This window comes from Aureobasidium namibiae (assembly GCF_000721765.1).
Source record: "Aureobasidium namibiae CBS 147.97 unplaced genomic scaffold scaffold_21, whole genome shotgun sequence".
NCBI classification, from domain to species: domain Eukaryota; kingdom Fungi; phylum Ascomycota; class Dothideomycetes; order Dothideales; family Saccotheciaceae; genus Aureobasidium; species Aureobasidium namibiae.
The window spans coordinates 243,905-269,329 of NW_013581188.1; the positions used below are offsets into that span (position 1 = coordinate 243,905).

General features: G+C 51.4%; 10 protein-coding genes across 10 annotated transcripts; 7 read left to right on the forward strand and 3 right to left on the reverse strand.

Annotated features, from left to right (window-relative positions):
• Nucleotides 1-166: 166 nt before the first annotated feature.
• Nucleotides 167-817, forward strand: M436DRAFT_67367 (uncharacterized protein; the record flags this gene model as incomplete). The annotated part of the gene is made up of 1 exon (XM_013568059.1): nucleotides 167-817. One exon carries the CDS (start codon nucleotides 167-169, stop codon nucleotides 815-817), a length of 651 nt encoding a protein of 216 aa, XP_013423513.1.
• Nucleotides 818-1,669: 852 nt separating this feature from the next.
• On the forward strand, nucleotides 1,670-2,411 carry M436DRAFT_85594 (uncharacterized protein; the record flags this gene model as incomplete). Its single annotated transcript, XM_013568097.1, has 2 exons — nucleotides 1,670-1,746; nucleotides 1,796-2,411. The coding sequence occupies 2 exons, from the start codon at nucleotides 1,670-1,672 to the stop codon at nucleotides 2,409-2,411; spliced, it is 693 nt and encodes a 230-aa protein (XP_013423551.1).
• A 395-nt stretch (nucleotides 2,412-2,806) lies between these two features.
• On the reverse strand, nucleotides 2,807-6,925 carry M436DRAFT_16190 (uncharacterized protein; the record flags this gene model as incomplete). Its single annotated transcript, XM_013567942.1, has 1 exon — nucleotides 2,807-6,925. A coding segment is annotated over one exon (4,119 nt), but the record flags the coding sequence as incomplete, so codon positions are not given.
• Nucleotides 6,926-7,783: 858 nt separating this feature from the next.
• Nucleotides 7,784-8,767, forward strand: M436DRAFT_85596 (uncharacterized protein; the record flags this gene model as incomplete). The annotated part of the gene is made up of 2 exons (XM_013568098.1): nucleotides 7,784-8,515; nucleotides 8,570-8,767. 2 exons carry the CDS (start codon nucleotides 7,784-7,786, stop codon nucleotides 8,765-8,767), a joined length of 930 nt encoding a protein of 309 aa, XP_013423552.1.
• A 95-nt stretch (nucleotides 8,768-8,862) lies between these two features.
• Nucleotides 8,863-11,253, reverse strand: M436DRAFT_56154 (vacuolar protein sorting-associated protein-like protein 33A; the record flags this gene model as incomplete). Its single annotated transcript, XM_013567959.1, has 4 exons — nucleotides 8,863-10,389; nucleotides 10,442-10,653; nucleotides 10,913-11,108; nucleotides 11,176-11,253. The coding sequence occupies 4 exons, from the start codon at nucleotides 11,251-11,253 to the stop codon at nucleotides 8,863-8,865; spliced, it is 2,013 nt and encodes a 670-aa protein (XP_013423413.1).
• A 350-nt stretch (nucleotides 11,254-11,603) lies between these two features.
• On the forward strand, nucleotides 11,604-13,243 carry M436DRAFT_56346 (histidyl-tRNA synthetase; the record flags this gene model as incomplete). The annotated part of the gene is made up of 2 exons (XM_013567996.1): nucleotides 11,604-11,755; nucleotides 11,815-13,243. The coding sequence occupies 2 exons, from the start codon at nucleotides 11,604-11,606 to the stop codon at nucleotides 13,241-13,243; spliced, it is 1,581 nt and encodes a 526-aa protein (XP_013423450.1).
• A 776-nt stretch (nucleotides 13,244-14,019) lies between these two features.
• M436DRAFT_56307 (uncharacterized protein) lies at nucleotides 14,020-14,756 on the reverse strand (the record flags this gene model as incomplete). The annotated part of the gene is made up of 3 exons (XM_013567981.1): nucleotides 14,020-14,460; nucleotides 14,520-14,599; nucleotides 14,654-14,756. The coding sequence occupies 3 exons, from the start codon at nucleotides 14,754-14,756 to the stop codon at nucleotides 14,020-14,022; spliced, it is 624 nt and encodes a 207-aa protein (XP_013423435.1).
• A 1,113-nt stretch (nucleotides 14,757-15,869) lies between these two features.
• M436DRAFT_16440 (Phox-like protein) lies at nucleotides 15,870-16,306 on the forward strand (the record flags this gene model as incomplete). Its single annotated transcript, XM_013567944.1, has 3 exons — nucleotides 15,870-16,045; nucleotides 16,100-16,194; nucleotides 16,251-16,306. Coding segments are annotated over 3 exons (327 nt in total), but the record flags the coding sequence as incomplete, so codon positions are not given.
• A 974-nt stretch (nucleotides 16,307-17,280) lies between these two features.
• On the forward strand, nucleotides 17,281-18,855 carry M436DRAFT_56356 (uncharacterized protein; the record flags this gene model as incomplete). Its single annotated transcript, XM_013568002.1, has 3 exons — nucleotides 17,281-17,812; nucleotides 17,861-18,471; nucleotides 18,523-18,855. The coding sequence occupies 3 exons, from the start codon at nucleotides 17,281-17,283 to the stop codon at nucleotides 18,853-18,855; spliced, it is 1,476 nt and encodes a 491-aa protein (XP_013423456.1).
• A 727-nt stretch (nucleotides 18,856-19,582) lies between these two features.
• Nucleotides 19,583-24,360, forward strand: M436DRAFT_56585 (uncharacterized protein; the record flags this gene model as incomplete). Its single annotated transcript, XM_013568042.1, has 5 exons — nucleotides 19,583-20,464; nucleotides 20,515-20,745; nucleotides 20,800-22,047; nucleotides 22,103-22,471; nucleotides 22,522-24,360. 5 exons carry the CDS (start codon nucleotides 19,583-19,585, stop codon nucleotides 24,358-24,360), a joined length of 4,569 nt encoding a protein of 1,522 aa, XP_013423496.1.
• Between the last annotated feature and the right edge of the window lie 1,065 nt (nucleotides 24,361-25,425).

Here is a 25,425-nt window from a genome sequence, read left to right on the forward strand (position 1 = left end):
TGTCGTCATTTATCTGCAGAGCTTGCCTCAAGGACTGTATAAGCGCCACGGAGTTTGAAAACGCACGTGGAAGATTGTAGTGCCAATCGGCTTGCGTATCTCAAGATCGTGGCCTTGAATCTTGATTTAGATGGTGCGTGGCGATAGCTGGTTAGTACTTCCAAGCATGCTGACGACCTCTCCAGACACAGGGGCCCAAGAGAAGCTTGGTCTACGATACAACTTTACACCAGAGTTGGAAAAGAGGAGACACGATGAGTCCTGGTGCTTGAACATCATGGCGTCGTACTTATGGGACTGGGGTGATATGTGGCTTCTTGGTGACAGAGCACTTGACGAAATTATAGCGAGTAGAAAGCGCAAAAGAGATGCTGCAGCAGAAGACGATGTGCGAGCTTCGAAGGTGGCAGCACTACCCGATACAGATGCCAGCATTAGTTCACATGGTACACATCACGCGCCTCATCCACCGCCTTTGGTGAACTCTGGAATCGATCTGCCAGCGACAAACACTATTGACTCTACCTGCCCACCAGCTCAGCGTCCAACCTCCCAACACATCCAACCCAACATCACACAACAATCCTTTACAAGTCAGGACTCGGTCTATCTAGGTGACTTCAGGAGCAACTTCGACTTTGCCTTTGCAAGATGGATCGATGAGGGGAATATTACAGAAGCTGCCATTGCTCGATTGTTCAAGGATCCTGCACTAGCACCGCTCACTCAGAGTCTGAGTTGGAAGTCTGAGAGGCAATTGGAGGAGAAGGTTGACCGTCTTGATTTTGCTAGAGTTGAATACGACAGGGTTCGATGAAGGGTGAAGCTGTATGAAGGCAAAAGGATTGGAAGGTGCTTTCCCTTGTAGCTCTAGAGACGGGCTGTTGTTCTTGCCTTGCGTGTCTCAAGATTCAGTTGGTCACACATTCATCGTTCCTGCTTTGTGAGTACTTACCCCGTTTGTGTTTGTTCTAGACATCATTCGTCTCTTCGTGTTCAGCAACGAACATCAATATACTCCAAGATCCTCACCCCTATCTCTTCCCTCATCTCGAACAAACCGCAAGACAATTTACGTCCTCTCCGCTCACCCCTGATTCGAACCCTCACCCCTCCCACTCCAGCCCTTATGTTCCTCCAAAGTTCCCACACTTTCAGTAATCGGCTGAGTGGTGTAACGGCCCAGATACACTCACGCCTTCAAATTACTGCATTCGGTAATAAAATCACCCTTCAAATCCCGCCGTGTACGCCTTAAAGATGTTATAGCCAGACGACCGTTAGTCCTGGTGGCTTTGATCAAGGGAAAGAGAACTGGGAGTTTTTCCAGACTAGCTCTGGTTTTTTTGCTATTTTGGTAGGATCCTTTTTGCCATCTTGAATCAGGTGGAAGGAGTATGGGCTGAAGAGGTCGCTGTGTACCGTGGTGTTGCACAAGTGAAAGTGTTCTTTGTTGTTGCGATTTCCTTCACTTTTTGACCACGACACGTTTGTTGTTATTGTTGGATGGGTCTCAGTTGACGCGCTTGTTGTCTTTGGGCTCTCACACTTTCCTTTCACGCTCGATCGCGATAACCTTCACGTCTTCGATCACATCAGTCTGTGACATCCACACTCTCTTCTCTCTGACCTCATCTTCTACATCAACCAACCGGTGATCCTACCAAGCATGAAGACAAGATCAGCAAGCGCCAACTCAGGCGCACAGAGAGTCGTCGACGGCATCAAAGAAGAACCTGCAGATGAGTATGTCTTTCCCTCACTCCTCATAGCTAAATCAAAACTAACTTATCAGGACTCTGGCTCAAGTTGATCACGACCTTCAACCCCTTAACACTGACGCCGACAACCATCAAACCGATACCCATGCAGTCGCAGAGTCCAATCACGACCAATCCAACACCTTCGTGTCCCGCATGATGACCAGATCCTCGAGACTCAACACCCGCATCACATCGCCCACTGCCCCAGAACCAGGCACTCCCACTTCTACTCCCACTGCCAAACCCACCAAACAGACTCCCACCATCAGTACTGGAAGAAAAACCAGATCAGTCTCCGTTCCCACAACCACCACTACTACCGCCAAAGTCGCCAAAGCCACCAGAATGCACAAACCTCTACCACCCATCCCAGCCGTTCTTGCTCCCGCCCCAAACGCTCCCAAGAACTCCACCTCCACTTCGAAAACCTCACTCTTCAGAACCCTCTCCCCAGCCCAGAAGGTCAGCCGCAAACGCAAACTCTCCACCATCAGGAGTACATTGAAGCAGAAGAGTGTCGAGCAACTCACCGATCTGTATAACAGCACCGAAGACCCTGATTTCCAGACGCTGATGACCGAGGTCTATCATGAGAATTGCATGAGTAGGCTGGACGAGTGGGAGAAATCACTTTTGGATGAGGATTGAGGATTAGATGGAGGAGGATGGTATGGAGTCGGGGGCGCTTTGAGCGTTAGAGTCGGGATTCGGATTGCAGAGGTTCGAACGTGGAAGTGGTCTTGAAGTTGAAGAGAAAGCTTTCTACATCAGAGGAAGAACCGGGCAGCTCCAACTGAGCATCTCGATATTGAGATCAAAGTGAGCAGCCGCAGAGACTTTGGACAAACAGGAGGCAGAAGAAGGAAGGCATCAAGGACAAATCGTCCCGAGTGGAGACTGAAGTACAATTATGAACAAGAACACATTACCACGTTGCCTTCTTTACATCCAAGCATCTCTAACACCTACGCTTCATGACACACAGGGCAAGAATATCCGCTCCTCTCGTCCTCCACCAAAGCAATAACCCCAGCCATTTCCACCTCAAGACAAACCCTATGCACAGTATGTCTACAAGCAAAAACCACCAGCGTCATTTTCTTGACCACTTCTTCTCTTTCTTTAGTCCTGTGCTCCACATCCCCGCCAACTTGCACACCTTTGCCTTTCCCATTATCGCCTGGTTGGAAAGTCTTGATTTTCTTCTCTGCTCTCTCGCTCTCGAGACGTTCGAATTCCTCCCAGATGGTTTCGTGGTCATGTTCCACGGCGCCCACTCCAGTGCCCCATGTACGCTTCTTGCATAACTCGCAGGTTTGGGTTCGTGGGCGCCAGCCTTGGTTCCGTAGGTTGTGGATGCTGTCCATGTCGGCAAAGACGTCAATGTCGAGCATAGAGGAAGCTAGATTCAAGACGGAGGACTCGTGAGCATAGGCTGTAAAGACATCGAGAAGGACGGCACGCAGATCGGATAGGGTAGGTGCGTAGGAGGAAGAGGCACGAGATAGGAAGGCGCGGAAGATGTGCAGGAAGGATTGGTTGTGTTGACTGCGACGCGGTGTGGCGTGATGCTCATCCTCGTCAGATTTCGTTACTGTGGTTGAGGTGGCGCTGAGAAGAGCCGTGAAAGTTTGCTGGACTGTGCTGCGAAGAGCATTGTTTGTTCTGTCAATGTCGAAGGAGTTGTCGTCGATGAGCTCGTTGGTTTCTGCAGTTACGAATTTGGAGACTGAGACGACAGCGTCGATGAGGTTCAACCAAAGCAGTTCGTCGAGCTCAAGGTCGGTCTCTTTGACGTCCCAAGCGACGTTTGTGCGCTGGCGTGGTTGGCGGTATTGTTGCATTGCCGCGCTCTGCCCGTTGCAGAGCCAGATGCCTAGACGAGTGTACTTCTCGATGGCTTCTATCAAGTCGTCGGTGGCTTCTTCTGTGCTTTGCATGTCTGGCGCCTCTGCCGCTGCTTTGATTAGACCGCAGATGGCTCTCTGCAGTGTTTGTAGATGCTTGCAGAGTCGATCAATAGCATTTCTTGCCAGCCCGTCCTGAGCCATGAGCAAGACTGCTGCGTCGACAACGCCATTCTCTTCCATTGAAGGAAGCACACGGTCGAGATCCAGATCGCCAGATTTCAGTAGTCCAACATAGTCAGCTACATGGCGAGGGTCGTGAACGCACATGAGCTCAACATACTGCTCACAGAAGCGTGAGACCAGAGCTTCTGACACGGGTTCGGTTGCGACCTTCTTCGCACGATGGCTAAGCAACGAAGGCTCAAGCAGCGTGCGCAAGAAGTGGAATCGGGTATATGATTCCTCCACAGCACCGACGAACCGCTCTAGCATATCGTCAGTGTACATAGCAAGTGTATGTGCAGTTTTGGAAGTATTGATGGCTGCCAGCTCTTGAGCATGGTCACATAAGACGTCCTCTAGTTGTGTTTTCTGCTTATCATGTGACTCCTGCAGACCGTATGCCAGATCGTTGAAGATGCCGTCCTTCCCTTGCGGGTCTTCGAAATATGTGTTGATGAGATCGACAGGTCTGTGCTCGGTTCTGTACAATGTCTTGAGCACACGGTAGAATCGTGCTTCTCGGAGCTGGTTGATGAGTGCAGTAGTGATAGGAGGATGGTACACTGAGAGAAGATACTCGGCACTGAGTTGACAGTCATCAGCCAACTCATGTTCACGGAAGCTACACAAACGATCCAGGACTTGGTGCAATGAAGAACTCGACAAAACCATGAATTGTGGGTACTTTGGCAGATTTCTGGCAATGAACATGTCAAGATAGATGGTTTGCTCGGGAATGAAGTCATCTGACGACATGACATCGAGTAAAATACTGACAATGTACTGTCGAGTGATCTTTAGGCCAGTACCGTTGGTGCGCGGCTGAACAGATGTGGTGTCGTCTTCTTGCGAGCCGTTGAGATAAGGGTCTTCGAAGGCTTCTGTCATCATGCTCATGAAGCTTGCCGAGTCATACTCGAGCAAAAGTCGTAGATAGGGGAAGGCAGGTTCGTCCATATGATTTTGCCTGGTTCTCAGAATGAACGAAGACCCTGTTGGCCATGCAGTAGGTTCGTGAGAGAACAGGTAACGGTAGATGTTTCCCTTCTGTATGTCGGCTTTTTCATCATCAAGGAAGTCCCCTTGCGGGTACTTCCTTCCTGTCAGGACGAATGCCAGATAAGGGAAGACTTTTACGGCTGACTCCAACGCTGCTTCCTCGGCCTCGTCTTGGACGTCTTTGACATCGCGCAGGAGTGCCAGCAGATCAGACAAAGGAGTGACGTAGTCGTTCAAGGCCTCGTTCCAGACAAACGTCAACGCATCATATAGATAATGTGTTTTGCAAAGAGTCGTAATCTGGTCCAGATCGAAGGTGCGTGGGTCCAGCCGGCATAGCAACTCTTCTAGATGAGTGACCTGGTTCATTGAGATGGCATATTCCACCAGATCTTTCACTAGTGGGGGTGGTAAAGCTGTGACCTCTTCATCCATGATATATGTTTGCAGAATTTTGAGGAACACCTCTCTCTGGCCCGCGTCTCGTAGTGGCTCGTAAATGTCGTCAAACAAAAAGCTCTGGTTGTCCATGCTCACGCAGGCATCGAAGCACTCGGCGACTAGATCAGATAGCGGCCGACCACTGGTGTCATTCTCCGAGAAGGAAAACAGAATTGATGCAGACATGAGTTCGAGCAATCTTCCGTTGACTAACTCGTGACGAGCATCTGCATTGTCTGGCAACCCAACTGTGACGCCACCAGCTTGTCCAGTATAATATGCTCTAGCAAGCTGAATAGCTACAATGTAGTCACCATGTTCGATCAATGCAGTCAACCGATCGGCCCAGTTCGAAAGAGTTCCGACGGAAAGATCGCTTGCTCCAAGAAGGAACAGTCTATTCTTGTAAACACGAAAACTCTGATAGAAAGCATCTGCAATGACTCCATGCATTTCCGAATGCTCGTTGTCAGCCTGTTCGACAACGGGGTGGAGTTGCTTCGAGAATATGTCACGGTGATGTATTTGTCTGTGCAATAGATCCACAGAGTCCATGACATGTAACTCGCCGTCTTCTATGATGATCATCTGTTGGCTGATGGTAAGTACACCGATGACAGATCGACTCAACCATTGGACCGCGACAATGGCTTCCTCGCACTCCCAGCTGCTCCTCGAGTGGAAGAACAAATTTGGAGGCTTCTCCTTGTCTGCTGGATCTTGTGACACATGGACGTCGACGTCAAGTACTGTCAGAACGTTCGACCAGCAATACACGAGTTTGGTCTCCGACGTGTCTCGCTCAGTGGTACTGTTGCTGCTCTTCAGCTTGACTGCTGGAAACCAAGCAAGACAGCCACTCATGGCACTGTGACGAGATATTGATTTGGGTCTTGAAGCCTTGTGCTGCGTTTGAGCGATCGGTGTCGTCGATACAATAACAAGCAAGTATGGGGTTAATAAAGCTGTGAGACCCATAGCATCTGTAGCCTGCTCTACATTTCCTAGAGGCAGTGGCGCGAAAGCAAGCACAGAACTCGGCTTTATCCTCGCCTCTTCTTGCAGATTAGGAACGGGGTAGCGTCCAAGCAAGCGAGCAGTCTTGATCGAACGAGAAATTGCGCCCATTCCACGAGAAGCGAGGTGAGAGAAGGCCATGCCGCCATCATCCGCAGAAACGAGAGCAGTACGCCGCGTACCAAGAAAGCCAATATGCAAGACTGAACGACCGGGTACATGGCCATCAGGAGAATGGGGCAGGCCTTCCCTTGGCACAGGTGGGATATGTAAGAAGGGCTTAGCGGGACGAGCAAGTTCCCAGGTGAAGATGTGGCCTGTGGCATGGCCGGCAGCAATTGCGGAGTAGTCGGCAGAAATGGCAAGGGCAGTGATTGCACCACATTCGACGGCTTTTGTGCCTTGACCGATGATGCCCTTGAGAGTCTGGTGGTAGTCAAAGAGCAGAATCAGGCCTTTGGATGTGCCAATGGTGATGGACGATGAAACAGCCAAACAAATTGGCTGGCCAAAGTTGCGTCTTCCGGCTTCTGAGAAAGCTTGTGATGTGATCTTCCGTAGTCTTGTCCATCGAACAACTTCCCAGGGAGCATCCGGGGCATCTGCAATATCGCTACCTCCTTGCGACAGGACAATCTGAGAGGAGAGGGAAGACTGGCGAGAATGTGGGGATAGAAAGGCAGGAGATGCGGCGCGTGATGAAGGCGAGGGCGAGGTGAACCTGGAGCTGAAGCGTCGCTCAAAGGGCTGCAGAGCACCAGAAGGAGTACGAAGAGTGTTTGTCGAGGCACGCGGATTGAGGCGAGGACGACGGATAGGTAACGAAGATGCTAGGGAGCCTTGGACGGAGGGAGTGTCATCGGGGATAGAGGCAGACTCAGAGGGACTGGCGAGGTCTGGGATTGTTTGGCCAAGATTGACGATGTCGCCAACATCGGCGATGTCTTGTGCACCAGATTCATCCGCGAGAGAGGCTCCGGGCTGTTGTGGGAAAGATACGGGGCTTCCGGAACGGCTCACGGTCTCGTCGGCTGTCAGGAACGAGTCCTCGGGATCCTGATCGGCGTCATGCTGGGACAAGTCGTGGAAGGAGGCATCGGTTTGTTGGGTTGGAAAAGGGAAGGTGCCATCAGCGTCATGGCCATGCAGGTCGCTGTGGTCGGGCGGGGAGCTCATTGACCAACGTGTCGGCCTGTCGACATTGCTTGCTTCCTCCTCTCGTCACTGATCTTGTACGACTGCGCCGAGTCTTGTTTTTCCTCCAGGCTATGTCTCCGGGGAATGGGCGTGTCAGATATGGCTTACAGCGGGTGAACAGAGGCGTGGTTGTTGCATACGGGCTTGTGGAGATAATGCCTGGACAGTTGGAGCCTAAGTCCACGCCAGAGTCGACCACTGGCACTCCGAAGTTGAAGCGATACCGATGACGCGTTTCGAATGCCAGACAATTGTCAACTTCCATCAACAACATCCCTCACACATCAAGTCATCATGTCGGCAGCAGGTCCAGAGCTCCCTCCACACCTCCTGGCCAAGAGAAAGCGTCAACAAGAAGACGCACAGAAGGATGAACCCTCTACTTCTTCCGGCGCAAACCAAGAGAGTCCGAAGCGCCAAAGAGTTACAGGTCCAGAACTCCCACCATCAGCCTCGGCGACACCAGCAGGACCCGCTTTACCACCAAACGTCTCCTCACCTTCAGTCGGTCCTACGTTGCCGCCCTCAGAACCACAACCTGTCCGACCTGTTGCTGGCCCTGCACCGCCGCCAGCTCCTCTTGATGAGCGTCCACCTGCACCTCTAGACTCCGACGACGACTCCGACGATGATGGCTACGGCCCAGCTCTGCCTACCGCTGCCGATCTAAACCCATCGTCCAACGCCGGACCATCGATACCACAAGAAACAGCAGCTCCTGTCAGAGCCCAGCGCGACGAATGGATGACACTGCCTCCCCAGCAAGATGACCTGGCTGCTCGTATGGATCCCTCCAAGATGCGTGCAAGAGGCTTCAACACTGGCAAGAACGCAAGAGGTGGAAACACAACTCCCGCTGGAGGAAACATTGCCGCCGCATGGACGGAAACACCAGAAGAGAAGCTCAAGCGTTTGCAAGACGAGGCTATGGGTGTCAAGCCTGCTACTGCTGGACACATTGATGCCAAAGAAGCTGCCAGGAATAAGGAGAAAGAGGCAGAGGCGAGACGCATACGTGACCAGACTGTGAGTTTCCTACCATCTGATACAATGCACGTTCAAGCTGACATATCTCTGAAGGACAAGGCAAGAGGGCCATCACTAATGGCACAGCACAAAGAATCAAATCCAGAGAACAAGGACGACGATCCAAGCAAACGAGCCTTTAACAGGGAGAAGGATATTGGCGGTAGCTCCCTCGGTCTTGTCGACAAGAAGGACCTGCTCAATAAGGCTTCCAACTTTGGTTCTAAGTTCTCTGGCGGTGGCTATCTGTAACTGTAAACAATTCATATGGACCATGAACACAAGCAATGTGAAGATTCATCAAGACAGAATGCATGCTCCTCATCATTACTATACTACTATACACCCTACTTGCGACCCCAAGCCCTCTTCTCCATAGCCGCCTCAACAGCAGCATCACCAGACAACATCCCCGTAGTCACAATAACAATCTTCTTCTTCTCCCCCAACTGCTCGCCCATGAACCTCAGCGCCGCAACCTCAGCAAAAGTGACGCCACCCAAGAACACCACAATCGTAGTCTTGGTGCCGCCTCCACTGCCACCTCTGAGTGTTTGTCTCGCAGCCGAAGCTTCAGCACTGCTTCCCTTTTGCACTTCGTCAACAGTAGCGCCTTTGATCCTCTGCAATACATCCTCAAAGCCCTTCCATCCTGCTGCTTGTGTATTTGATGTGGCGCTTGCAACAGACGCATTGGCATTGGGCGTACTCGACGATCTCGGGTTGGAAAGTCTTGCCAAAAGTTGTTTCTGCAGCACACACTGCACCAACCTCACGCTCAGTGGCGCATAGCCCGAAAACACATACGAAACATCCGTGGGTTCCTGCTCATCCACCTCGTCAACGAATAGCTTCAGCGTCTTGCGCACAGCATTGTAATCAGTGTTTCCAGAATTGACTCCGCCCATGGGGTTCAGATATCCGGTATTGCTCTGTCTGGTGGTCACCAAGCCCATTTTCTCGAGTGCGGCAAAGGTGATCAGGTGTTGATGTCCATACGCATACATGACTTGTCTCTTTAGGTTTTCGAGTTCGCGGGGGCGGATGCCGCCGCCTACACATGATTCCAGAGATAGCAAGCGAAGAATGGTAGATAAAGGAACGTCTCTAGCAATCAGTTCTTCCAAATTGTCATTCATGCTGTTTGGATCGGCGCCAGCTGCAAAGTTCTGTTGCACCTCCAAGACGCGGCCGAAGATTTCGCTGCGGGTGGTCTTCATGATTTCTTCGGCCATGGATGTGTGGATTTTGAGGGATGCTTGCTCGGCTTGGTAGGAAGGCAGTTTTGCGACAAAAGTCTTGAGGTCAGAAATTGATTGATCGGTTTTGTGGCGGGACTCGTAGTCGGCTTGGAGACGGCGAGCGGTTCTGTTTAGCAAAGGGCCTACGACGGCGAAATTGCAGTCGCGCAGTTGAGGGTACAGTTTGTCGGAGCTGTCAAGTACAATCTTGCGCTTTGTGGCGGCTTGGGTGGAGTTGCCTGCTGCGGCTGCTGCTCCTTGGGGTTTCTGTTGCTGGGGAGCTGCGCCGACGATGGAGGTGTCTACTTCGGTTGAATTGTTACGGACGCCAAAGACTTCGTCAATCAGACCCTCGTATGTTAGTTGGGTCATGAGAGGGGTGAAGAAGTCGATTTCGCGGTCGATGATGATGACATTTTCTACAACTGCGCTGGGGGTGAGGCCAAAGGTCGAGGGTGATTTGGAGGTGGCAGAAGATGCGCTGACTTCCTCTTCGGAACGCATACGAATCAGCAGATCTGCAAGTTTCTTTGCATTGTCACCTTTGCCTAGAATACGAGGGAAGAGACCGGTGGATCGTTGCAAGCGCATCAGTGCTGTGGCAGTTAGGAAGATTGAGGTAGGATCTTTGCGCTGTCTAGAGGTCAGTACAGCGTGGATATATATACTCTGAAGTAGGACATACCAGATACAAGTCACAGAAAGCATCTTCGAGCTCCAGAGATAATAAGTCGGGCTCCAGAGGGATCAAGAATAGAGGACACTCGCCAATGGTCACCTCTCCCAGTACACCATTTTCTTCGAGGATTCTATCACTGACAAGGGTACGCCTGGGCACCCAGAAGACGGAGAAATCATGATCGACTTTGCTTTCTTGACGGATTTGACTAATCTGTTCTATGGATATGTTAGCATGTAATGATAACATCTCTCGAGACGGGGGCGCAACAGAGAGAGTTGATGATTCATGCTGCATCGACTGGCTGTCAATGTAACGATTTTGATGTAGGGCACAAGACTGAACGTGCAGGGTAGGTGTAACCTGCGCACTCTACTTTAAGGCCCATGTGTGGTGGTGGAAGGGGGAATGACTAGCTATGACTATGCAAGAGAGGAAGACGTGGCCTCGTGACTACCACAAGCAATCATGACCTACCAGCTATGAGTTGAACATCCTTTGGCTTCTCGCCTCTAGCGAGGAAGACGATGTTGCGTTGAGAATCGTCGACATTGCGGTTCTCTACGTAGAAGACCTTGTCGACGCCATACTCCTGCAAGGTGCTGAACTTGACGAGCAAGCCAATTGGACCGGCAAGAGACTTTTCAATCACAAGATTCTTCTTGCCAGGAACCTGCACAATGGGTGTGAGCAGATGGCAGGATGGGATGGACTCGCAGTATCCAGGTAGCCTTACGTACGCCTTCGAGCAGTTGGAGCAGGTCTCGACGAGCCCTTTCGGTGATGTCCTGAGGGTTTATCTCTGCATGGGGCGCCATCACATCCTGCAATCACGAAGGCGTGGAGGAAAGGAAGACAAGTTGGTTGTGAGTAGCAGATCGAAGTTGGAGGGAAACAAACGTGTGGACTTGACATGGCCGTGAAGAAGACAAAAACGCCAAGCTCATGACTCGGCCTCTACCAATTCCTAGAAATCGTGCCCCTCCATGCTCTTGTAACTGTTTCTGTATACCGCTGACTGGCTTTGCATGCTTGCATGAAGGCTTCTATACCATTCGCAAGGACTTTCTCTTCTCGACTCCATTTCTCAAGGCCGACACTTCGGTACTCAGCCGATCGCGCAGTTTCAACATCAATCTATCGTTTGGACCGAAGCGAGCATTTCAACATGGGCAAGGACAAGGGAGACAAGGGCGGCTTCCAGCTCAAGGTGCCCAAGGGTACCAAGGACTGGGAAGGCAAGGATATGGTCATCCGCGACAAGATCTTCAGCACCATTACCAACGTCTTCAAGCGTCACGGTGCTGTGACTATCGACACGTGAGTCAGCCACTATGGAAATGATCATCTGGCTGGTATACTGACTCTGCCTCGAATAGCCCTGTATTCGAGCTCAAGGAGATCCTCTCGGGCAAGTACGGTGAGGACAGCAAGCTCATCTACGATTTGGCCGACCAGGGTGGAGAGCTGTGCTCTCTGCGCTACGATTTGACCGTCCCCTTCGCCAGATGGCTCGCCATGAACACTTCCGTCCAGAACATCAAGCGCTACCACATCGCAAAGGTCTACCGTCGTGACCAGCCCGCCATGACCAAGGGCCGCATGCGCGAATTCTACCAATGCGATTTCGACATTGCCGGCGCCTACGACCCTATGATTCCCGACGCTGAGATTCTGAGAATTGCATGCGAGATCTTTGACGAGCTGGGCTGGAAGGGCAAATACACCATCAAGCTCAACCACCGCAAGATCCTCGACGGTATCTTCTCCGTGTGCGGTGTGCCCACCGACAAGCTGAGAACTATTTCGTCCGCCGTGGACAAGCTCGACAAGTCGCCATGGGACGAGGTCAAGAGAGAGATGACCGAAGAGAAAGGCCTCGACCCCGAGATCGCCGACAAGATTGGCAAATACGTTGTTCGCAAGGGTGGAAGAAACCTGCTCAAGGACCTCCAAGCCGATGCAACTCTCAGCGCAAACGAGTCTGCAAAGGCCGGTCTCGACAACATCGAAATCCTCTTCAACTACCTCGACACTTTCGGCGTCCTCGACAGAATCTCCTTCGACATGTCACTCGCCCGCGGTCTTGACTACTACACTGGTGTCATCTACGAAATCGTCACCGAGGGTTCAGCCCCCAAGACCTCAGAAGGCCAGAAAGTGCAAGCAAAGAGCAAGAAGCCCAAGAACGAGGATGAAGACCGTAGCAACGACCCCAGCGTCGGCGTCGGATCCGTCGCTGCAGGAGGCCGTTACGACGAACTCGTCGGCATGTTCAGCGGCAAGAGCAACCTCCCCTGCGTTGGTATCTCATTCGGTGTCGAGCGCATCTTCAGCATCACAAAGGCCAGAATGGAAGCCGAAGGCAACAAGGCCGTCCGCACAAACGAAGTCGACGTCTACGTTATGGCTTTCGGTGGCAAGGGCTTCGACGGCCTCCTGCCCCAACGCATGGAAGTCGCCAAGCGTCTATGGGATGCCGGCATCAAGGCCGAGTTCAACTGGAAGGTCAAGCCCAAGCTTCCCGCACAGTTCAAGGCTGCAGAGACCAACGGCGTTCCCTTTGCTATCATCCTTGGTGAGGAAGAACTCAAGGCTGGTCAGTGTAAGCTCAAGGAGATGGGTCTGCCAGAAGGTCACCCCGAGAAGGACGGTGTGCCCATTTCCATGGACAAGCTTGAGGAGCAGGTTGCCGCCAAGATTGAGGCCAGCAGACAAGCACAGTTGACCAGCGTCGATGCTGTTGCTGATAAGCTCGATGCAGCCAACCTTGATGAGGCCGCTGCTGCCGCCCCCAAGACCAGCTAGATGTGTTTGAAGGCATAAAAAAGATGATATATCCGAAACCAAAGGCACAAAAAAGTTATATAAAGATACCCCCGGTTCTGGGTGATGATGCATGAATAGCACTTTCTGTACAATCGTAGCAAAATCTTGCCCCCTTTCTTGAGATTCTTACATCGATGACTTGAGAGAGTGCTGTCTTGAGTCCGGAGGTGATGATAGGTCTTGCCCTTTCTCTCCCTGGAGAGGTGTGCCATGCAAAGCGGTGTTATCTGATCAACATATGCCTTCCCTGCATCATGTACTTCGTGACCCTACTGTATCAGGAAGGGGTATCTCAAGCAGGGATGATAGCAAGCTGAAAGTCATCAAAGAGAAAGTATAAACGAGAATCTCGGGACGATCAAACACCACCGAGATACGAAGTACGGGAGGATCAGCAAGCACCTTGGGGGAAAAATACATTGATACATTCTCACATGCAAGAGTCAGTCATATCATGAGGTGGATGTAGAAATCAAGGGGTTCAGATCGTATTTGATTAATTTCGTTTAGAAGCAAATGCAAGCCCAGAAGACGCCTTTCCCATGATTGTGCAGACAAGATGTTTCTTTCCCCACCGCTAAAACCTCCATATGCGAATGGAGAAAGAAAAAAGGAATGAAGAAGGTCAGGTATCGCTAGTGATCGCTTGCTATGCTTGGTAATTACAAAGGGAGTGTGAGTGTGGAGGTCGAAAGATCAGAAGGTTAGAAAGGGAGAAGATAGAAGACCCAAAAATGGTGTCAAGAGACTCAGACTTAAAGAAGGAGAGCAAAGCCGCCAAAGATACCAGCCGCAACGGCAAACAAGCCATAAGCCTGACCAAGCTGCAGAGCAGCAGCTGCACCAGTCGAGCTGCTACTGCTTCCAGTCTGAGCAGCGCTGCCACTGCCACCAAGACCGCTGAATACAGTCTGGCCAGCAGAGTTTGTGGCCTGTCCAGCAACAGAGCCGGTCTTTGATGCGGTTGCCGACGAAGAGGTTGTGGTGTTGACGCGCTTGGGGTTCTGAGCACCGCAAGGGTGTTGAGCGCGGCAGTTGTACTCGCAGTCGGTGTTGCCGCCGCATTGGGCGATGCACTCAGTGCCCCATTGTGTGCAGATGTAGTAGGGGATTGTTTGGGAGTATTCGGAGGCGTTGGGAGCGATGTTGTCGGCACAGATGCAGGAGTAGTCGAGGGTGTCGGGGTCGCAGTCGTTCTGGAGAAGAGGATCAGTATATGGTTCAAAGGACTGCGCGAGCTTCGATGAGTACGTACCTCGATGGTGTCAGACGAGTTGGCGGGAGTTTGGAGACAGATCAGAGGGCAGGCGTTCTGCTGGTTGCTGCACCAGATGTCTGTGAGAGGTTAGATGAGTGTTTGCATAATGAGGATAGATTGGTATCACGAACCTCTGGTAGCCTCGGGGACAGCGGTGACATTGATGTTGTACTGAGACTGGGCAGAGGCCAGCTTGGCGACTACGGGCAAGAGGAGAAGACCGACACCACGCATCTTGATGTATTTTCTGTGTGTATAGGAAGATAGAATAACTTTTGTGGTGATTAAAGTTTCGAGCAGAAAGATGTTCTTCAGCAGCGAGAGTGGGTGAAGACAAGTATTAGAAGTGAAGGACTCGACTGATAACGAAGGAGGCTGGGAGTGATATAGAGAGGTTGCCCCAGCAGGACACACGTTGAGGTCTTTATCCTGTACGCTGAAAGGCCATAGCTCGCCGCTTGCTTCACGTCCTAGAGCATAAACGGGGATGGCGGGCGGCGAAAGCAGTGGTCAACGCCCTTCCCGTATCCCCATGCATTTCTGGGGTCGTTCGACCGCGGGTTAGGTGCATCCAGGCCTATCAAACAGCGGCATGCTTTGGCAAAGTGGAGTCCCGACACATACTCTCTATCTATAGAACGATAGAAGGCCCGGGAAAAGTGCCTCTTTGTCTCTCGTTTCCACCGTGAGGTGTGTCTGGACAATGAGCAGGCGTTTGTTGAGTGAGGCCATCTAGTTGCATACCACGGTTGATAGCGAGTCAGAGGGGATTTCGAGAAACTCGGAGAATATCAGAGCCGAAAGAGAGCTGTGCCTACCTAATCTACTCGAGTAATTAGTCTGCTGGAGACGAGCCGATAGGGCGAGCACCCAGCCAAGCCTTCTGTAGCGGCTCTGCTTCTCCAACCTCTCTTGCCATCCGATCGCACTTCTTTTGCGCTAGTTGACGACCGAGCGGTTTAACGAGCACAACGCCTGTGACCAAGGGACTGGGCCGCCTTCTCCAAGAAACCACCTCATCTGCCTCATGGACAGCCAACTCTCTTCAAACAACAGGATCAGCTAACCCAATCTATTCTCTTGTATCCTCCCAACACGGACTGATGGATGGAGTCTGCGGAGGCGGAACCTCTTGTCAACGGCAATCACCCCGCAAAGGACCAGCCTCTGGCCGCTGATGCCGCCGCCACGTCTGCTACTACACACGAACAGCAGGGTGCAAACGCTTCGGATCACACAGCCGCGTCATCAGTCACACTTAGCGATGCACCTCCTCATGTAATACCGCCATACTTCAATGGCGGCCGACTTGCGCGCACGGATTCAGCTACTCCGGCAACTCATGGTATAGATCTTGTTGATCAATCTGATGAAGATCATGAAATAGGACGAGCGTGCTGGGCAAGCGATGTCTCTGTTGATGACTACGTGGTAGTCGGTGGTTCAACCGGGATAGGTGCATATGTCGTGTGGAATTGTACTATCGAGACATTCAAGGGTGGCAGCATCACTCTTCGGAAAAGGTTTGTGGCTTATACATGGACTCCCTGCCGGCATATCGAGCTGACTCATGATAGATACTCCGAGTTCGATACACTTCGGCAACATCTTGTGAGAGCGTTCCCACTTTCCGAGGCCTCTATCCCAGAGCTGCCCAGGAAGAGTCTTGTCTGTATGCTGATATCGACGGCCTATGAGTTTACCGATCGCTTACTCATCTCTTCGCAGCACGATTTCGCACCAAGTTCCTCGAGCAGAGGAAAGCAGGTCTTGCTCACTTTCTCACGTACGGTAATTCATTAATCTTGCAGTAACGATGATGCTGACTTCTGATTGACAGATGCATCCTACTCAACCCACAATTCTCACGGTCCCCGATAGTCACGGAGTTCATCAACGCCTGAACCTCCTTGTCATCTGTACATATACGAGCCGGCTGGACCTTAGAACCTGGCACTAAGTTTAATGGCTAATCCGTTTCTTTCTCAAGCGTTGTATTATCAGCATGTACTTTGACATATCAGATATCTGGTCAGGGTTTCTCTGGCAACAAGTCTTTCCAACAATATATTGACTGTATCACGTTCGACATCATGCCCCGAGGTGTTAAACAATATACCAGACGTCTCAAAGTCGTTAGAAAACACAGTTTCACTCCCATGTGATCCATGGTCTCAATGGTGGTCGACTGATGGCGCTTGACACGAATTCCAATAAGCTCTGCTGACATGAGGCTGCCAAACACGCCGGTACGTATACGCCTTCTCACTCTCAAAGCGCAGATCGGAAAACCGTGATTTCGAGTTATGCCGAAGCCTCCTGAAGCCTGCCTACATGTCGACTTAACCATACGGTGATATATAGTACTGCTGGTTAATATAGTGACATGCCGCATGCCCTGTGCAGAAGAGAGGGGGAACGGCCGCCAAGAATACGTTAAAGTCGCAAGGGAGACGCGAGAGTTCCATGACCTGTAACGAGTCGGCTCTCGTTTGACGTGACGATAGCCAAAACTACAGATAGAAGAGGAGGTTCAGGGCTCAGGATTGATTCGCAGCCTTCTAGTGGGACGGCCAGATGTTGTCGGATGACTCCTCTCCAGATCTGGCTGTCAGGAAAGGGTTCTGAAAGCAAGCGCGAAACAGGTGCAGCAGCGACACCAGGGCAGCAGGATTCGAGCCAACAGCACCCAGGCCACGCTGCGACGGACCACCACGGCGCAGTCGAGCAAGAATCATGGTCGTCTGCCATCAAAAGCATGGTCAATTCTCTCAGACCCACCTCGACAAGGTCTCCCACTCGTCGCTCCTCCGCCAGACACCCTACCCCACCTCCCTCACACCTCTCCAGCACATCGCCGCATCCCCCGTCCAACGACAATGAAGTGCCCGAGACGCCGACCCGGGGCGACAGACCTGCAAAGCGCCTCAAGCTGACGCTCAAGGGCCCGAAGCTGGCTGCGGTACCCGCTGACGTTGGCGACACAAACGCGACCATCCCGTCTCCGAGACCGCCTGTCAAGCTGACCCTCTCCGAACCACATGGTCCTCTGTTGCAAACTACCAACGGCGTACGCAAGACTCTGGACGTCACCGAAGACTCTATACCCGCCAACACGTCACCCTCTACAACTCCGGCTCTAGCTCTGAATCCCGAACAAAGACAAACGCGAAAGGCTTCAGAAAGGCGTAGTCTACGCTCTCACGATGACGGTCCACGATTGAAGAGCGAACTTGCTGTATACTTTCCCAACTACGAGGACATCATCTATGACTCCAACAAAGAACCTGGTAAGATCAAGTCAAGCATATCTCATGACCATTGCTGATCAGATACAGATTTCATCACTACCGACACCATCGTCTATGTCAGCGACGAGCCATACAAACCTACACAAGAACCGAACTCCAAGTCCGATCCTCCGGCAAGCAATACGAAGAACCAACGTGCCTCGATTTCTTCCACAAAACCACCACTCAAATATAATGGCGCCCAGGTTATCGACTTTTCGTCTATCGAGAAGAGTGTCGGCCATCATCCGAGGGACCCCTTGACGGACGCATTCTACTTCAAGTCCCATCGTCGAGCAGAGCGTAAGGAGAAGCAGCTACGCAACATCGAGAAGGAGAGGGCGATGCACGAGAAGGCTCAACTGGAGAGACTTCTGGAAGCCTTGCAAGGACATGACTGGCTGCGTGTCATGGGCATTGTCAGCGTGGCCGATGCAGATGCCAAGAAGTACGAGCCCAAGCGAAAGTACTTTATCGACGAAGTCAATGCACTGCTGCTGAAGTTCAAAACATGGAGAGACGAAGAGAAACGTATTCGGTATGAGAAGGAAGCCGCTGCCATGGCGGAGATTGATGACGAAGAAGAAGAGGAAGAGGGAGAAAGCGAGAGCGAGGCGTCCTCGGCCGATCTGGATGCCTCAGCAGCCCGCCAACTACAGGTCGAAGCCTCAGGAGGTGCCAAAGGTGGGAAAGACACTAAAGCTGGGAAGCTCAAAAGCAGAACGCGGACTTCTGCTCCAGTACCTGAGCCTGCACCTGCGCCTGCACCTCCACATCCAGCACCTATGCCGACAATATATCGAGAGCCAACGCCAGATGGTCCTTTCGTCAGCTTCTACTCAAAACCTCACCTGCGAGCAGCAGCGTTGGGAAACACTAGACATGGGCGAACACTAACAGCATTTGGTGTGCCAATACCCGAGACAGACGAACAAGACTTTGCTCTGCCAGAAGACTATGTAACACCAGAAGCACTGAGAGACAATGCAAGGAAGCGCAGGAGGATGAAGCGAGAGACGGCAACGGATTCGGGCAAGGCTTGAGAGTAGAGACGGGGTGACAGATGTACAGGATGACACATTGTTAGCATACATGGAGCGGCGTTCTGGCGCATGGACATAGCGAAATACCCTGAGGGATGTTGTATTGAGGTTGCTTTATTCAGACACTGACATTATAAAGTACATTTCGAGTGTTGTCTGCTCTCTCACGCGATGTGGTTGTGCCAGAAGAACGGTCAAGCAAAGTGTTGTGATCCTCCTTCACTTGGAGTCAAAGACATAGGAGTGTTCATGACAAGTGAAGATCGTCCAAGTTATTCAAACAGATGATATGGCGGTCTTGATGGAGGAGAGTTTCACAGTGAGCAGGCGCTGGAAAGGCAGGCGCTGCAAAGCTTGGACCTCCGTCGCCGAATCGTCACTTCTTGAAGTGGCCGCCCCGACTCTAGAGAGCTCGTTCACGGTTGATCCAGAGCCTCGCGCGCGCATCAGAGTCAAGCATCTCTACTCGCCCTTCCTTGTCGCCTCATCGTCTACTCGATCATCTCACCTCTCGTCTTCTCACCCGCCACCGAGCGACTACCGCACTCACGCGCCGACATCGAACGCCGCCCCACCACACGCTACCAGTCGTCCTTTGCTCGACACACGCAAGCGCGACACACGACCGGACTCAGCGAATCCACGCGACCGCATCGCGCATATCTTGTGGCATGGGAAATGCTAACTGAGCCGACACTTGGTCAAGAGGTTGCGCGCAGCTGGCGCCATGCCGGGCTACTTTGACAACGCCCTTCCAACCGAGCAATCGCTGGATCTCGGCTTCTCCGTTGTTTCGCAAAAGGTTGATCTCACCGTCGACTTTGCAAGGCGGGCCATCTCTGGCTCTACTGAAATCACCGTTCAACCCGAAGTCAAGGATCTTAAGACCATCCGCTTGAACTGTCGCCAGGCCCGTATCCTCAGCGCAAACATCGAGGGCTCCAAAGCAGAAGTTGCCTACTCGGACCCTTACCAGAAGATCAAGCTTTCAGGGAGGACGACTGCCCACCAGCATGAATATCTCCGCAACAGGATCGAGGGTGCTATCAAGCAGTCGCCGGACCCTGAACTGGCCTTGGAAATTCCATTACGCGTCAAAATTAAGGAGCTGAACACCGAATCCTCTTCGACTCTGCCCAGGGACAGCCTGAAACGGCAAGAAAGCGATTATGCCGGTCAAGCCGAGACTCCAACTGGATCACATGCCCAAGAATCAGCACTGAGATATGCTCCTTTGAAGATCACCATTGATTTCGAGGTTACAAGTTTCCGGGACGGGCTACACTTCGTTGGATTCTCGGACCAAGACTCACGCTATCCACATCTCTACACCAGAAATACCCTAGGACCGGGTGCTATCTGCTCCGTCTTCCCCTGCGTTGACGATGCCACAACCCGCTGCATGTGGGAGATCTCAATACGATGCCACAAAACGCTAGGCGATGCCTTCAGAAAAACGCCGCAAGGGAGTTCTGCTGAGGCGGACGTGGACATGACCGGGACCGACCAGAAGGACAAGAAGCCGCGGGACGAATACTTGATCAATCTCAGTGAGGAAGAAAAATCTCTGGATCTGAGCATCGTGTGCTCAGGGGAAACGACCGACGATGTATGCAGCCACAAACATATACAAATAGTGCAATACCTGACAGACTTCAGATTCTTGACCCACAGGATCCTACTTGGCGGACCGTCTCCTTTGCCTGTTTTGCTCCTGTTACCGCTCGCCATATCGGCTTTGCCATAGGTCCTTTCGAGCACGTTGACCTTACTGATTTTCGAGAAGTCGATGAGGACGACAAGCTTGGCCAAAACGCCATCAAAGTGGACGGCTTCTGCTTACCAGGCAGAGCAGAAGAGCTACGAAACACATGTATGCCAATGGCCAAGGTATGTGACTCTGTCTATTAAACGCGCTTGAACATTTACTGACGATTTTACCAGGCGATCGACTATTTCACCGTTAACTACGGATCTTTCCCCTTCTCCAGCTACAAGCTCATCTTTGTCGATGACTTGGTTCAAGACGTGACACACACCGCTTCTCTGTCAATATGCAGCACGCGACTACTTTTCCCAGAAGACATCATTGAGCCTTTGGATGCAAACACCCGCGTACTCGTCCATGCTCTTGCAACTCAATGGGTTGGCGTGAACGTCATCCCTAAGGAAGCTCGGGACATGTGGGCCATCACCGGTATCTCTGGATTTATGCGAGACACGTTTATGAGGAAGCTCGCTGGCAACAACGAATATCGCTATCAACAAAAACTCGCCTCTGAACAAGTGTTCGAGCAAGATGTCGAACGATACAGTATTCATCAACTCGGCGCTCAGCTTGACATCGATCCTTCAGAATATGATTTCATGGCCCTCAAATCGGCAGTCGTGCTCTTCATTCTGGATCGTCGACTCACAAAAGCAAGTGGAGCTGCTGGTGTTGCACGAATCATTACCAGGTTGTTGTTAAACGCAAAAACCGGCGATCTTCAGAATGGCGAACTCTCTACAGACTGGTTCCACCGCCTGTGTGAGAAGCTAGGTCACACAAAGCTTGATGCATTCTTCAGGCAGTGGGTTTATGGCGCCGGCTGTCCTCTGTTCAAGGTGAACCAGCGGTTCAACAAGAAGAAGTTGGTCGTGGAGATGAATATCTACCAAACACAGCGCGAGCGAAAAATCAAGCCCGAGCTCCAACCCTCGAATTTCATGAGAGAGGCAAAAGAGCAAGTCTCGGAAGTGTGGGCTCCTGAAGTGTCGGATCCTTTCACAGGACCTATGACCATTCGTATTCACGAAGCTGACGGCACACCATACGAACATATTGTGGAGATCAAGGATACACACACCAAGATCGAAATCCCTTACAACACAAAGTACAAGCGTCTAAAACGCTCAAAGCGTGCGAAAGAGAGAGCAATGGCGACCAACGGCATGGAGCTTGGCGGAGAAGCTGAGAATGATGTGCTGCTCTATTGTCTCGGTGATGTTCTTCAATCAGAAGATGAAGTTAAAGATTGGCGTTTGGTTGACTGGGGCAAAGAAGAGGAAGACCGAATGGGCCAAGAAAGTTATGAATGGATCCGTATGGACGCCGACTTCGAGTGGATTGGCAAGATCGACTTGATCATGCCCATCTACATGTACGTCAGTCAGTTGCAACAAGACAGGGATGTCGTTGCACAATACGAGGTAAGCAGCTGTGGGCTATGTCCGAGTGGTTGACACGACGCTAACATGTTCGCAGTCCCTTCAGCACGTCTTGAAACAGAACGCGCATCCTTTGATGTCTACCATTCTCGTCAGAACATTGATGGACCGCCGCTACTTCCACGGCATTCGCACGCTAGCAGCCGAAGGTCTCACGAAATGTGCTACACCCAGCTTGAACTGGGTAGGTCAGTATCATCTCGAGAGAGCCTTCCAGGAGTTCTTCTGCTTTGCCGATTCACCCATGCCTCGCGCCAACGATTTCTCCGATCGCATGAGCTATCTGCTTCAGAAAGCCATCCCAACCGCATTATCGCATGTCAAAGACGAACGCGGCAAGGTACCAATGAGTGTGAGGAGATTCTTCGTTGACAAGCTAAAGTTCAACGATAACTCCAATAACGAGGTAACATCCATGTCCTGATGCAAGTCTACCGCACACTAACAGGCAAACAGTTCTCTGATTGCTACTACGTCGCTACGCTAATGCGATGTCTCGCTGAGTCTTTGGTCACTTCTGCAGCACTGCAGCAGACTTTCGCCGTTAATCCTGACGATGAAGATGACTTGATGCAAGAAAACCTTGAAGACGAAAAGTTCCAGAAAGAAGCCATCAACGAACTTGAACGCTATCGCCGCATTGACGAGTGGATCTCTTCTTATCAAAACATCTATTCTGTCACAGCCCTTGAATGCATGCAACGACTTCTGGAGCATGGCGTGGTGAAGAACAAGAAGATAGAAATTCTGCAATACACACAATCAGGCAACGCCGATGAAGTGCGTTTAGCAGCGTGGGATTCTCTTGTCCGACTGAATCTTGCAAGGCGGCCGCAGATTCTCAAATATCTGCTGTACTCTCTGTGCGATGATCCTTCGCCTTACTTCAGAGACCAGCTCCTTCGGGTATTGGGCCGAGCTCTGGGAACGATTGCTCTAAAGACACAGGAAGCTGAGAAGCCGGCACCGAAGCCTATCGAGATAGGAGGTCTCGTTCTCGAGCAAGAAGAGCCCTTGGCTGTTCAACCAGTACTGCAAGATGCTCTTGGGAAGAGTCCGCCAGAACTTGCTCTGATCGCACTCAAAGCCGCCCTAGTCGATGATGGAATGTTCAAGGCAGCACTGTGGTATGTCATACAAGCACCGACGCTGGCCATACCTGAAGTGGTCTCGTTCCTTGATATCGCGGCGCTGATTTATGACGCCTCGAACGGTCTTGTTGTACATCTCCGTCTGCCTCGCTTCTACACTGCCAAAAATCTTGGCAAGGGTAAAGTGCAATTCAAGGAAACAGAGAAACATCGTACTGTACCAGTCACAGGTCTCGGCATGGACGAGTTCGACATGGTGCAGCAGCACAATCTCAAATACACCGGGCCGCTCTCAAGAGCCGCCAAGGATCACATCAAGACACAGAAACAGGAGAAGCAGAAGTTGGAAAGTCAACTCGCTGCCGCACAAGAGTTACTCCAAAAGCAGTTGGAGGCGCAAAGTCACGCCCAACCTCCTGCAGCACCAAAGCCTTCGCATGTGCCCACAACAGCCATGTCTCCACCACCTCTACCTGTTTCAACTCCGGGTGGGTCTATGAAACTCACTCTGAAGCGCAAGCAGAGTTCAACGGCCGAACCACGCGCGGGTAGTCCAAAGCGCCCCCATCTTGTGCAGCCTGCTACAAATGGTACAGCGGCAACAGCAAAGGTTGAAAAGAGCCCTAGCATCAGTCTAGGAAAGATACACGCGCAAACACCATCGCGAGCAGTATCTGGTGCTTCCGCGCCTGGCTCAGCTGCACCATCCCGAAAGCCGACGGCAAGCGACAAGCCAGGCAAAGCCAAAATTGTCCGTCTGAAGGTCACAAAGCAAAAGCGTTTGCAAAAGATTCTTTCACAATCACCTCAGCCCGGCTACAGACCGCAAAAACCAAAGCCCATCATCCCTGCCAAGATCAAAACTTCATCGTCCGCACGCGCCAGCCCTGCACCCTCAGCAGGCGGTGGCTCGCACGCTCGCAGCGGCAGCAATGGCGATTTTTTCGCCAGCCCTGAAGTCACCACTGCACTCAATACTGGCGCCAGTGTCGGCGCATTCAGAAGCTGGAATGGCATGAGCTCGATCAAAAAGGAAACAGACTCGGCGCCGATGAGTGCGGTCAGTCCTATGACTATGACATATCCAGGAAAGAGCAATGGGGCTGCTACTGCTTCGGACACGATCAATGCGCGTCCGTCCGAAGGGGCCGAGGAGAAGAAACCGAAGTTCAAGCTCAAGTTTGGCAAGAAGCCAACTGCTTGAGGGAGGCGATCTGTTCCTTCTCTGTCTTTCATATCCTGTTTTCTTCTTTCTGCTTGTCTCTTCTCTTTGCTGAGAGGTTGTGCTTTGATGCGAAGATGCATTCTATTCAGCATGGCGTTGGCGGGAACTCGGAACGGGCAAGAAATTAAAAAAGTGAATACGACCGAAACAAAAGACCGAGAGTGCAGAAACCAAAATAATTGAAATCAAATACAAATTCTGCTTTGATTCTGATTTGTATATGTTTGTGATCTTGTGTCATCTTCATTGCTTAGTCTTTGAGGCATCACGTTGTGACTGATGTCAAGATGCAGATCATCGTCATCCATGTTCTACGACCTGCTAAAGAAGGTGACAATTTGGGTTGTAGATGCATGTTCAGCAGACTTCCAACGGTATATCCTTCGTGCTTGGCATCAGAGAGATACTAACATAAGTTCTACAACGTGAAATGTATGCCACCAGGAGCACGCACTGGTAACACGCCCAAACCCAAAGGCTCTGGAATAACCACTTGACAGACATATCCACAGCTCTCTCAGGGTCCGTTTGTACCAAAGATCGGCCAGTACGGATCACTTGCACGACATCAGCCTCAACATCAGCCTGCTTCTGACGAGAACAACACAACAGCCAAGCGTCGACGACCCGGTTCGCGACGAGTGTGTTACTGGGGTGCCATTAGCTGCGAGGAAGAGGAAGAGGAAGAGGAAGAGGAAGAGGAAGAGGAAGAGGAAGAGGAGGAAGCTGTCAATATAGCGAAGGAGATAGGGATGATAGATGTAATAGAGTTAGGCAGGCGCCATGATGAGGGACACTTATAAACTTGTCTCGCGAGATGGACGTCCGTACTTTTTTCAAGAACGATGTAAGAGATCATTTAACGGGTGATAGATGTGCGTTGTGGTTCGGAGTTGGATGCAGTCCTAGGTAGCTTATTAGTAGACGGTTCCACGTTCTTTATGCTTGATTGAGCGGAAGTATAGTTAATAGTAGAAGCAAGAAGTTGGCCCCTTCGAGAGAACCCATGAAGCGCGAAGCTATGTTCAAGCGACTAGAATTGGC